The following is a 14,306-nucleotide window of genomic DNA, read 5'->3' on the forward strand; positions in this document are numbered from 1 at the left end:
GAAGCATAAAAGCGATAAACTTTATATGTCTCTAAAGAATTTTGTTCAACACCCTCCGGCTAATGTGTAGACTCAGTCATTCGGCAACACTACAACTGCAAATATTATAAGCTCTCCATTACCTACTAATAACAACGAAGTAGCCAAAAAAAATTTATTCTCCGAGAGAGAAATTACGTCTCTTACGTTATTATTATTAGTGAACTACCAGATTGTAAAAATAAACAAGAACAATTTAATGTTATTGCTCAGTTAGCAATTAAGTATTTATTGAACTCATATTAATTAAGGTATGATATCTATATATATATATATAAATGTAAGTTGTGTTAGTTACTACGCTTATAACTCAATAACCTCTGATCTGATTTTAACGATTCATACAAATTTGAAATTGTCTCTTTTCCGAAAAGGATAATATTCAAAAAAACGCGTAAAAATGTGATATATTAACATTTTCATTTTGACTTCTGAAATGTACAATCGTAATGTTTTATTTTGTATGTTATTTATTTTGACTTACTTTTTTCGAATGTACATTTGTAGTGTTTTTTATAATATTTTTTTTTCTTTTTGATTCCAATATTAATACCAATTTATTTAATTGACTCGATTTCTTTAGAACTGAAATAGAAGCCGGGTTACATTGAAGTGCAGTACCAAATTATGTGGTGGCGAAACGAAATAGATGTTATCGAAATAATTTAACGCGGTCATACCAGAGTATTGCTAAAATCTTGAAAAAAGAGATCTCATTGCAAAAATTCTCAAATCTGGGAAAAAATACGCAAGGTATAACTAAAGAACGACTTGACAATTAATACAATTTTGAAATGGTATCCAATAAAAATATTAATAAAAAAATCTTTTTGGTGTGATTTTTTTCAATTTGACATACTATATTGAAGTGAACATTTTTATTGCCTTGAAATCTGAATGAATAATATTTAAAATAAAATGAGTGACCTACGTGGACCTACTTCTTTCATATGACAATAATCCGCCCAATGAGAACTCAAAATGCAATTCACTGGAACTGCAGTCAGTGAAATACCGAATATAAAGAGTGCAAAATGATAGAGCGAATTGGACATTTAGGAAAAAAGAAAGAAATTCTTCCTAAACTTTCAAGATGTCTTAACTCGCTTTTGCAGGTCATGATATATGACCCCCGGATAAGGGTACAACTCTATTTCAAGTATTGTTTACATTTTAACCACATTTTTCTCATACTCATTTTACCAAAAGTCGGTAATTTGATAAGAAACCATCTTCGCAAAATATGATCATGTCTTCGACATTGGTCTTCGACATTTTTTTTTCATTTTTGGCCTTTATTTGGAATCGTTGTTTCTAAGGGTGTAAAAAACCTCTTCTCATAATATTTTCAATTTTCTGAGTAGAGTCCATCTTGGTCTTGACCACATTCATCAATTGATTTGGCTAAAAAATGTATTTAGGCAACTCTGGGGTAGAGAATCGTCCCTCATATAATTGTCCACATAGGCATTTATTCGAGTATAGTTCCCACATTAGTGTACCCACAAATCCACTTTCCTAACCAATGTTGGTCAGAAAAGAAAATTTGATATACTATTGAATTTGAAACTCCCAAGAGAATATTGGTTGGGAACGTAGATGTGGGATTTACATCTACATGCCATAAACTCCGAAATATCAAATTGTGGCAGAAACATGAAAAAATCACGAATATTAATTTTTTTGATCGTTATTGAATTATACTATGATGAAAAAATATAAACTTTATGGGTTCTCTAACTCACAATTTAAATGACAAAAATAAATTAATATTTCACGTGTGTAAAAAAGCAATTATCTTTGACTATTTTGAAATCATTCCGCCCTCAATTATGAGGTGGACAAAACTAAATACCACGCAGCACGGTATTCTTAACATTGGAAATTCAATACCAAAAATTTAGCTGAGTTTTCACATGGGGCTATTATAGAAGTTCTATATCATACAGGTTTTTAACACTCAATTATAGCCTTAGGCTGAAAAAGAAGATCAGGCTATTCAAAATATATAAAACCGACGGTAGATTATTATCTATTATAATTTTTCCCATGAATGTTTATTTCTATTTAGAAATTACTATGGAGTTATTTTACTTATAACAAAACTTTATGCCGCTTACATAATTCTATAATGCTTAAAATAATATGCATTAAAGACTAAAAGTAGGGGTCGGCAACGCGGACCGGGCCAGCTAGTTTTTAAATATTATATTCTGGAACTGCCGCAGTATCCCCAGCAGTCCGCTGGCATTGCAATTTAATACCCATCCAAATGTATGTCAATAGGAAAAAATGAAATATCGATACAACTTGCATCCGATTTAAGTGAGTCGCATAGCTATTACATTGTGAAACCAAATCCATTTTAGAATTAAAGAACAAAACAAAATATAATAAAATGTGTCCATCGCACTTCCATCTCAATCGGATGTCGATAGATTTAATTTAAACAGCATTTTATTCGATCTGGAACACGGCGGGACAAAGGTCGTGGCTTACGCCGACGATGTGGTCCTGCTGATTGCTGGACAATTTCCGCAAACTGTTTCGGATCTTATGCAGAGAGCTCTAGTTAAACTAACCAGATGGGCGCGTTGGAATGGTTTAGGCGTGAACCCATCCAAAACTGAGCTCGTACTCTTTACAAGGAGGCGGAAAATACCTGTCTTCTCTCTGCCAATGCTGGACGGTGTAATTCTAAGCCTTTCTTAGGAAGCAAAACATCTCGGTACTATCCTAGACCAGAAACTAAGCTGGAAGAGGAATATCGAGGAGCGAGCGAAGAAGGGCTTAAATGCACTTTACTCCTGCAAAAACTCCATAGGAAAGAGTTGGCGGCTTAAAGCCCATATTATCCGATGGATATATGAGTCAGTCGTCCGACCAATCCTAACCTATGGGGGACTTGTTTGGTGGCATTCCTTAAGGAAAACCACCTTCAGTAAGAATATTGATAAAGTTCAAAGAGTTGCATCGCTACTAATTACAGGTGCGGTCAGGAGCACGCCACAATCCGCTCTAGATACCCTACTCAATTTAAAGCCGCTAGGCTTATTTGTAGAGGAACTAGCTGCTAGGTGTGCCCTGCGACTCAATGAACTGGGACAATGGCGGAGTCAATCCTTCGGACACTCTGTCATTCTTAAGGCTATAGCTAGTGACTATATACTCCTTAGGCACAGCTTTGAATTACTCGACATCCGCATACCAAACAGGGATATCTGGTCCCGTGGCACTCCATCTTTTAACGGTATAGCTGTCTATACTGATGGTTCAACGATGGAAAGTGGAACGGGGGCTGGAGTCTACTGTGAAAGTTTAAGTATCCAAAGATCCTTCAGGCTAAACAGCGATTGTAGCGTTTTTCAGCAGAAATTTTTGCTGTCAGAATGGCCATAGAGCTGTTGGAAAACAGAATCAATGAACGGGATGGACCGGTGACTATATATGTCGATAGTCAAGCGGCCCTAAAAGCTCTAAATTCTTTTATAATCAAATCTATGGCTGTTCTGGAGTGCAAGAATGCCCTGGAAAAGGTTAAGTCGGTTGTCAAGCTCTGTTGGGTTCCTGGACACTGCAACATATCTGGCAATGAATTTGCCGATGAATTGGCCAGTTTTTGGCAAATTTTTTGCGTGAAAAAAGCTTACTGAGTCATCTTCTTCTTCTTCTTCTATATATATAAAATCAATTGTTGTTTGTTGGTAATGGAATCAGTTAAAAACGGCTGGACCGATTTGCATAATTTTTAAAGAAAAAAATATTGACCACGCCTACTTTTACGCCCACTATCTTGATTTATCTAAAACCTTTATATTTGCCAGATAATGAAGATATCGGTTTGAAAATTATTACACGAAATACTGTTGACTTTCCCTCCAAACTTAGGAATTTATTTGGGCGCTAGGGAACTGACCACGCGGAATCTATCTATATATATAAGGAAGATGTGTTAGTTACTACGCTTATAATTCAAGAACCGCTGATCTGATTTTAACAATTTACACCAATTCGGAATTGTCTCTTGGCAGAAAAGGATAAAATCCAAAAAATGCCGTAAAAATGTGAAATTTTAACATTTTCATTTTGACTTTTGAAGTGTACAATAGTAATGTTTTATTTTGCATGATTTTTTTCCATTTTGACTTACTATTTCGGAATGTACATTTGTAGTGTTTTGTAGTTTATGGAGTGGCAGAACTGAAAAGATGGTGTCAAAATAATTTAACGTGGTCAAATCAAAATTGCTAAAAAATCAAAAAAGAGCATATTGCACTGCAAAAACTCTAAAATAGGGAATAACTGAGAACATTTTTTCAATGGAATCAAATTTCAAAATAATAGTAAGGACCAAACTTCATAAGGACCTTTAAATATTGGCTGTAAAAACCAGTGAACAAGTTGAAGTTTTTTTTTTCAATTATTTTATTAGTTACTATGCTTATAACTCAAGAACGTTTTGACAGATTTTCACAATTCATACAACTTCGGAATGGAATCTTGCAAAAAAAATTGCGTAAAATATGCCAATAAATATATAAAAGAAAAATCCTTTTGGCGTGAAATTTTTTCAATTTAAAAACTATATAGAAGTAAACTATATAGAACTATTAAATGTGCTTCAGCTGGAAGATGCGAACACATTTAAATAAACAAAAATAACCGACAAAACGTTATGGGGCTCATTTCAAAACGTGGACCCACCTACTTCTATCAAATGACAATAATCCGTCCAATGAGAACTCAATATGCAAAATTCATTGGGACTGCAATAAGTGAAATACCGAATATAAAGGGAAAAGGATTTCTATTCTTTCAGAAATTCTTCCTAAACTTTCACGATACCTTAAATCACTTTTGCAGTTCATGATATGGGCCATAACCCCCGGATAAGTATACAAACCGATTTTAAGTATATCTTACATTTTAACCATATTTTCATACTATTTTCGGCAAATGATGGTTATTTGGGAAAAAACCATCCATGCAAAAACTGATCATCATATGATTTAAGGAACCGGACATTTGTTTAATCGTCTTTGAATTATACTATGATAAAAGATATGAAAATTATGGGGTCTCCAACGCGCAATTTCAATGACAAATAATTCATATTACTTTAAAAACAAGTAAAAAAATTAAGTTCGGCCGGGCAGAATTATTACTATCATCCATCTGAGGGTAAAGGAAACATTTTTATACAAAAGTATCTAAATTCAAGCGTGTTTCACTTTAAACTTCATATACCAGTAAGACTGTTTGGATAATGCAGTTAACTTATCAAAAAACCATAAAGTGAATGAGGCCGTTATATGGGGGCATACCAAAACGGGAACCTCTGTGGACATTTTTATACTTCAAGGATTGTCTCCTTCTAAAAAAACAAATTTGAAACCATTATACGCGTAAATGTGTGGATTATCAATACCCAATATAGGTAGGTATCGTTATATGTGTTAGACAAATCCGAGGAGAAATGTGGCAAAAATCATCAAAATACCGAATTTCGAGAGATACCGTTATATGGGGACTATACCAAAACGTGAACCGATAAACATTTTTAATACCAACCATCCTATACACAATACAAATTTTTCAGCTAAATTTTGACGCAAATAATGTGAGCTGTATCGTAATTTAAACAAACAGACATACAGACGGACAAATAGACTTAGAGTTTTATGCTGATTATGAATATATATGCATATTTAATGGGGTCTATGACGATCATTTAGTGATGTTACAAATGGAATGAAAAGTTAATATACCCTCCTTTCCAAGTCGGATGATATAATAGCATTAAAGACTATAATTACAGGCCGGCAACGCGGACCGGGCCAGCTAGTAGTTCACAAAAATTAGTTCATAAATTCATTATTCTTCAACTAATTACAAATTTTTTTATATTTATTTATATTAAGCTCACAGGAATATTCGGAATATATAGGAATATATGTCCTGAATATATTGGTTATTAACCCCTGATTTAAATAACACCGCGTATTCTTTATTGTACATAGATTCCCTGGTTAAACGTTTTAGAATTTATGTCGTATATTTGATAGGTTGATGAGTTTGTAAACGAAAATATTGAGCGCAATGGCATCCCTTACTAATGGATTGTTGTTAGTCTATATGCGTTTTTTAATGTAAAGCAATATCTTCGTGTTTTTTAATCTGTCAAGATAAATGAACAAGTGTTGTTTGAAGGAAAAAGTACAAAACATTAAATTGCCGTGCATTAGTGTGCATAATTCAATATTTTTTTTTTGTGCCTTTTAATTTGTCGGCATGTTTGAATCAGTTTTCTTGTCCTCGAATATCTGATCACTCGTTTATATTTTATTGTTTCTTTATGTACCTAATCGGCGCAACCTAGACGAGTATGCTGACTACAGTTATGTTGATCCACTGGTCAATATCTAAATTGTGGTGTTCAATGTTTGCAAATCGTTCCGATTAGATGTGCATTTTGTAAAGTGATAATAACTGCAATTGTCTTCTGAAACTATGTGTATATGGTATACCTTTGCTTGATTATAAAGTTTTGACGTTAATAAAACCACACAAATATGTTCAATATTAAAGAATGAATAGTTTGTGTGCTGAGGAATGTAAAGTTAAGAATGTGGATGTTGGGAAGTTAAATGCTGGTCATGTTTCCAATTAATCTAATTAATTCTTGTGTTCCTCAATTCCACTACTGGTTGGACTTTTGATGGTTTTTCGTTTCGGATCCTTAGTTATAATCAGCGTTTAAAAGCCCTAACCTATAGAAATTAGCCTTAGCCTTAGAGTGCAACTGCAATTAAACGTTGGCAGCCATGGGAGCCAAAGTTGCACATGATCAGCTATTTAGCTCAGGGAAAAAAATTAAAAAAACCGTAAATTCGGCCGGGCCGAATTTTGAATACCCTCCATCATTTCGTTGAAAAATCATCAACCTTTGCTTCAACCATTGTTTATTAAATATAAGTTAAATGTACCACATAAATACCTTGACAATTCACAGATGCGTGAGGCAGCAGATTTCCTTTCCACAACAGCATCCACATAAGGGACATTCAAATGTTTCTTCTTTCTGCAAAAAGTTTAAATTAAATACTTCGATAAACTATATATTTGAAACATTACTTACATCTTATTAGACATCACATATCTTTTTATTGGTTCTATAATAATAGAACATTCAATTTGGCTATCGCTCGTCGACAAATCATTTGTATTTACGACAGTGCGGTCCAAACTTACTCGCTGCCATAAACTATTCACATCTAAAATATGTGGACGACAGCGCAGACGCTTAAGCCTGTTTAGATCCAAAGTTGGAATAGGTTGCATTTTGGGTAAGTGAAAGGTGTCGTCAACAATGTCAACACTTTCGCTTTGAATAGATTGTTGACAATTTTTGCACTTCCGACATGTGTTTGTTACATTTACTTTAGTAAACGAATTAGATTTGTAATCCTTTGACCTTTCAATTGTTTTCTCTTCAAATTCATTATCATCATCGTCGTCATCGGAAATAGTCTTAACCAAACTAAATGTAGTCTGGTCAATATTTGCTAAAGTATTATCGCATGTTAAATTAATATAACAGTTCTGGAAATTAATACCTTTCATCGTTTCCAGGCATATTTCTTTGTGCACATCAAGACTTTCACCCACACTTTTTTTATTACTGGAAAAACATTCGGATATATCGTGTATAGAAATTGATTTGCCATCAAATATAAATGATTCTGTACATTTATAAGTTTCTCCAGAATGGATGGGCTCTAGAAACTTCATATTAGATTTAGTTCTACGATTAAATGCCGCTTTCCGTATTTCTTGAATACTTTCTGAAGTATTTTCAACATCATCTTTCATATCTCCCGATTTCATTATGTCGCTTGTTAACATTTCGACACTATCGTCCCCATAAGTGGTGGTGAAGATTCTTTAATATGATGTATATTTAAATCTTTATGACTGTCATTTATTGATTCATTGAATTTTGCATTATAATTTCTTTGCTCCGAATCGTTTTCACCCTCCGTAAATAAAACAGTTTGCCTTTTTTTCGCATTGGATGATAAAGGTGTTAAATGTATGGGTAATCTTTTGTGTGTACATTCATTATGAATTGAACTATTTGCAGTCTGTTCGTATGCCAAAAATTCAGTTATCGAATGATGCTGTGGTGTCATCGGCACAACATCGTCGCTTTGAGGTTCAGGAGGGATTTTCCTCAGTTTGAGTGGTAAAACTTTGGGTGTAACGTAACACTTCACGAGAACTCTTTTTCCGCACGCTGATTCTTTTATTACAGCTTCAGGACTGGTAATGTCTTCCACCTCATTAATTAAGAGTTCTCCATTGTCTTCACATTCCTCATTACAAGTATATATCTTCTTAGGATGCAATTCCTTCTCTGATATGTTTGTAGCATTATGTGGACCTTCCTCCTCTCTCCTTAATTCTGAAAAATCCTTATCGAGATTACAAATATTATGTGTATATGTGTTTTCCTTTGGTTCCCCATCATTGGGACCTATGTTTCCCACAAGTATATTTATCGAATTATCTAAATCCATGCCATGATATTCCATAATAGATTCATTAACATAATCGTTTTTGGGAATAATCTTTAGATGAGCAGGTCTGCAGCAAATTGATTTTTTATCCAAAGACTTTTCTACATTATCTGAGACATCTAATTCATTATTGGCGCTCATTTCATTCATAATGTCATTATGTACCATATTATCTCCTTTAGTACGAGAATTAGCATTTTCATTTGCATCTTTCTCATGAAAGATGACATTGATGCTTTCATCTAAGATACGTGTATCAGTTATATTTTTGGTGTAACGTTCTGCTAATGTTTTATTTGCAACTAATCTGCCGTTCTCGGACGGCTCAAAATCAATACTTTCGTTTAAAATCCGAGTTCTTCTTGTTTTCTTTTGATTTCGGCTATAATTTTCTGATGACGTTGCTTTGTCAATTAGGTTACTACAAGTGTTCTAAAATATATGGTTCGGATTTATTAAAAAAAAATAAATATATTTAATTTCATCTTACTTGTTCACATATCTCGAGTGGACCTTTAGTGTCGTCGTTCAAACAAGTTGTTGTACTTGTTTCAAATTCTCGTTCAAGAGTTTTCTTCGTTCCAGGTTCTTCTATTACGTGAGAACGATTAATGGACTTTTCAAGAACCATGTCATCTGGTTCTAGAAACAGGTTATCATTTTGTACGCCACCATAACTTCTTTTTGTTTCTAAATTTGTGTCGCCTTCATAATTCTCAAGTTCCATATCATTTACGCAGTATATTGTTTGTCTAGACAACTTTTGGTTTTCCATATCGATTTTAGGGCGTAATTTGTCCGATGGATCAAGTTGACTAATGTATATAGCATTGTGTGTTTTCTGGCCGACACCGTAGTAACAAGATATCTCATTTTCAGTTATCTTCTGGAATACTGCCGAGTCAGTATATTCAATATCCATGTCGAAACTTCCGAATATTGTTTTTCTTTCGTTAGATGGTTTAGTTATGCTTTTACTGTCGTATTGCGCTTTCTGCGGCTGAAAATTCTCTTCATCAACTCGTATTTGTACAATTTTTTTTGCATCACTTTCTACATCATTATATATTTTTTCTGTTTCCCTGTTGTCCAATATGTCATTGTTACAAACAATTGTGTGAAGAGGTTCATGATTTTGATTTGTATCTTCCGTACAAAATTCTGTAATATTTACATTATCATGTATCTCAGCCAGCTTGTGATATGGGAAAAAACTTTCTATTTCCCTTTAAATAAAAATAAATATTAAAAAACAATTAACACAAATTTGTTGCAGTTATCTTACGCATTGTTTTGGTCATATGATGTTTTCTCAAGTTGCTTTGCTGCCTCCCTTTGAGTTTCCTCAAACATATCTATGTCGTGCATATTATACAATTCTCTTTTGGTGTTGTTACGCGAAGCAGTATCGTCTAATTTAGCGTTCGTTAAAAACTGGTATTGTCTAAAAATTTATCCTCGTAGAGAGAAATTCGCGGATTGGCGCTAATATTTTGATTTACGGTGAATCGACAAGCATTGGATTCAAAAATATCAATTTTTTCTTCGGAAGTAGTTGCATCCATATCTATGTTATCATCAAAAAAAGGGTTTTCCTGTTCTTGTTAAATTTTCTGTTTTCTAAATTGCTATATTTTGTTTTTCCATCTGTTGTAGGAGTTTTAGAAAACAATTGTATTTTTCCTCCTTCAATATCATCATTAAGTTGTTTTAAGTTGTATGTTTTATATTCAGATGGAATCAATAGAGATGATGAAGACTCCGAAGACAACGACATATTTTAGTATTGCTTATAGAAAAATTAAGAGAATTATCTAGTCCCTTAGGTTTTACAGCAGCATCAATTGTGGTTGAGACATGATTGGTACATTTATCAGGCGTGGGTTCTTTGCCTTGCTTATTATGATAACGTTCTAATAATCGTGCCTCAAGCCCAACTATATTTTTAGAATGGCTCATAAGTGGCGTACATATTTTTCTCACCACCAGTTTTGGAGGCCCACAATTGTCGAGCAATTTTTTTGTGCTAGTCATATGTCTAGTGATGGGTGTTTTTATTGGTGATATATCTTCGTCCATATCGGTTGATCCACTACCTTTATTGCGTTGGGATACATGGATTTCTTTGTTGGGACAACTTGTAAGCCCATCTTCATCGATATCTCTTTGTGAATCTGCACAATTTTCATTAGATTCTTGTGAAAGGGACATGCTATCGATCATTCTACTAAAATCCTCCGATGATTTTGCTATACGAGTATTGGTTTTTGTCGTAAGCTGATTGTCAATGTCCATGTAGGAAGTATCGCTAGTGGTGGGTTTTAATTGGTACAATTTCCGTGCATTCAAATGCTCCCTGGATTTAGCAGTGTCAACATCTGTAGTATTTGCTGGATTTATGTTCTCTTTATCGAAATTCAAGTCATTTTGAGTTGTAATATCCATCTCGCCCAAAGTTGTGCAACAGTCAGGTAGAGTGACTTTCACTGGAAACATATTCCCTTTTTTAGTATCCCAGAAAATATTTGACGATTGTTCATTCATGTCTTTCTGAATTGTAATATCCATCTCGTCCACAGTTTTGCAGCTATTATTAAGACCTACTTTCACTGGGAAAATTTCTTTTTTAGAATCCAAGTTAGAATCTGATAAAGAACAATTTGTAGTCATTTCTGGTTGATTTACATCAGATCGTGGTTCCAAAATATCTTCTTCCTAAAATATATATACATTATATATACATTAATTAATGGCAATTATTAAATGACTAACATGATATTAATTTTAAGTATTATTTGCAATTTATTTTCAAAACTGAAATAAGACGTATTTCGATAACATTCATATAAATACATGTGTTCAACTTCTGTAGTAAAAACGGTTCTTTGATTGCATTGTGAGTGATAGAAATTTTCTTTAGCGGATGAAAGTATTAACCAATCAGAATAACATATTAAAGGTTAAAAATAATGGTTAGGAAGCCAAACTCCCCAACCAAACACATTTACAATCCCACGGCAGCGGGTTCTACGATACCGGATTGACCTGAAACAACAAGATCCCAGTTTCGGCCAGCGGCTGCCAACCCAGTATGTACATGTTTGTGTTTGTTCATTTATCTGCATTGGGTGCTCCCACGTATATCCCGGAATGCTTGCTCTGGATTTTATTGGTCCGTTCCGGGATTGAGGAAAACCCCGGACCTTGGTTCTGCTCGGTTTGTCAGAAAGTCATCTACCACAGATCTGTTTCGGTGCGATGTAATGGATGCAGAGAATGGGTGCACTTTAAGAACTGTTCCGGACTAAGGCGTTTGCGAGACTACAGCGAAAGGGATTATGTTGCGACTTGCTGCAGTAACGTCGTCCCCAGCGAGTCCACTTCTTCGTCGTCCTCATCAGAGACGTCGTCGGAGTATGGCACTCCACCGCAGTCTCCAGAACAGCAACCAACACCGCAGCACCTAATGCCACATGTTGCTGTTCCAACTCCGGATTGTGCATCATTCTTGCAATTCAATTGCAACGGACTTCGAGGCAAAATAGATGAGATAGTGGAATTTATGAGTCGGAGGAATATTAAGATCGCAGCGGTGCATGAAACCAAGCTGAATGAAAATTGCAGCCTTCAACGTTGTTATGGTTACAACGTACTAAGGAAGAATCGCACCAGAAGTGGAGGTGGGGGATTAACGTTCCTGTTACACCATTCTGTTCAGTACAGACCTATCTCGCTTGAGCTAGTCTCTAGTGACCCATACATGGAATGTATGGGGTAGCAGTCAAGTGTGGAACTGCCGAGGTAGAGGTGCTTAATGTGTATATCCCGCCGATTAATAGCTGTGAACCGCGTTATTTGCCTGATATTAGCCCATTATTGGTAGGCAATAACCGATTTCATAACCTCTGAACGCCGCACTTTCCTTAACCATGGGAAAGCTCACTGGCCAGAGTTCAGAGAATTCACCAACAGCAGCTTCAGAGAACTGTCCAACCCTTGTGACGTTCGGTTAGAAGAAAGGATTTTCCGAAACATCATCAAAGCTGCAGCCGCTCGCTATATACCTGCTGTTCGAATACCCGAGATAAGACCAAATTTCCCAGCAGAGGCAGCGGGATTAGCAAACGAACGTGATGATCTCCGTCGTTCCAACCCCACTGATCCTAGAATCAGTGATTTGACAGTGGAAGTCAACCGGTAGGTACAGGAGCATAAGAGGAAAAAGTGGCAAGACCATCTGAAGTGCTGCAACCTGTAACTGATATGAGTAAGCTGTGGGTAACGGTTAAGTCGCTCTCGAACCCTGGAAAAAAGGATGATAGGACCTCAGTCACTTTTAACCACGTAACGGTGACTGATCCGAAGAGGTGCGCGGAATATTTTAACCGACAATTTGTCGAGCACCCCGAGAGCGATAGGGCGAAGCAAAGAGTACTACGTCGTATCAGATCTCTTCCCGCCGAGGAGGAACCACCACAGTTTACGATGGGTGATGTTGGAAATGTCATCCGTAACGCTAAGTCATCCAAAGGGTTGGGCCCGGACGGAATCTCAATGGTAATGTTGCCAACCACCAGCACGGATTCCGTCCACAACATAGTACCACAACAGCATTACACGCCATTTCCACACATATTAGTAGAGGACTGAACCAGAACAGGCCGTGTGACAGAACAGTGTTGGTAGCCCTTGACCTATCAAAGGCATTTGATACAATCATGCCACACTGTTTGAGGACGTGCAGAGAACTACCCTCCGGCCATGTTTTAAACGTTGGATAATCAACTATATGTGTGGACGCCAGTCGTTCGTGGAATTCCGGAACAAGAAGTCCAAAGCCCGTAGAGTGAAACAGGGAGTTCCCCAAGGTGGGGTGATATCTCCGGAACTGTTTAACCTCTACCTTTCCGGAATTCCTCGCCCTCCAGACGGCATTGAGATCGTAACATATGCGCATGATTGTACGATCATGGCGTCGGGTCCAGTGGTCGATGACATATGCGAAAGGTTGAACCCCTATCTCACGGAGCTTGCCGCATACTTCCACGCGAGAAATATGAAAATATCCGCCACGAAATCAACGGCCACAGTATTTACCACATGGTCTGCGGAGATGAGAACACAGCTGAATGTTCAGGTCGAGGGGAATCTAATACCGACCACGAACTACCCCAAGATTCTTGGAGTCACGTTCGACAGCATGTTCAAGTCGTCCGCACAAGCCACAGCTATCTGCGACAAAATGAAAAGTAGGAACAAGGTCCTCAAGGTGCTAGCCGGCAGCTCTTGGGGTGCGGACAAATATACCTTGTTGACCTCTTATAACGCGATAGTCGGTCTGTGGTCAGCTATGCGGCTCCAGTGTGGTCTGCGAATACTAGTGCTAGGCAGTGGAAGCATATCCAGACCTGCCAGAACGCTGCCCTGAGAACTGCGACAGGGTGCCTCCTCATGACACCAGTGAACCATCTACATGAGGAGGTGAAAGTCCTTCCCTAACGTCTGCATAATCTTATGCTTTCGTTGCAGTACCTGCTTGGGTGTTACCGTGAGAGTCATCCCAACCATTATATGGTGGATAAATCTCCCCCACCCAGGCGTGTCAGGAAGGACATACATGATCTAGAGAGGGAGGTCCAGCGCCACAAGAGAGAACCTCTAGATCAAGAAGCCTATCAGGCAGGTCTG

At 36.5% G+C, this 14,306-nt stretch overlaps 1 protein-coding gene across 2 annotated transcripts in view; it reads right to left on the reverse strand.

Annotated features, from left to right (window-relative positions):
* Window positions 1–14,306, reverse strand: part of LOC105262477 (uncharacterized) — a 33,001-nt gene that overhangs the window by 5,085 nt on the left and 13,610 nt on the right. Inside the window, exons 4-8 of one of the 2 annotated variants that reach the window (XM_059124299.1) lie at window positions 9,904–11,333; window positions 9,109–9,844; window positions 7,656–9,050; window positions 7,178–7,604; window positions 7,037–7,120 (exon numbers count right to left, since the gene is read on the reverse strand). In XM_059124299.1, coding sequence (XP_058980282.1) covers window positions 7,938–9,050; window positions 9,109–9,844; window positions 9,904–9,986 — 1,932 coding nt within the window. In that variant the 5' untranslated portion in view covers window positions 9,987–11,333 and the 3' untranslated portion in view covers window positions 7,037–7,120; window positions 7,178–7,604; window positions 7,656–7,937. Of the gene's footprint in view, window positions 1–7,036; window positions 7,121–7,177; window positions 9,051–9,108; window positions 9,845–9,903; window positions 11,334–14,306 lie in introns of both variants that reach the window. The other variant, XM_059124298.1, reaches the window with a different exon arrangement.

This window comes from Musca domestica, unplaced genomic scaffold (genome assembly GCF_030504385.1).
Source record: "Musca domestica strain aabys unplaced genomic scaffold, Musca_domestica.polishedcontigs.V.1.1 275, whole genome shotgun sequence".
NCBI classification, from domain to species: domain Eukaryota; kingdom Metazoa; phylum Arthropoda; class Insecta; order Diptera; family Muscidae; genus Musca; species Musca domestica.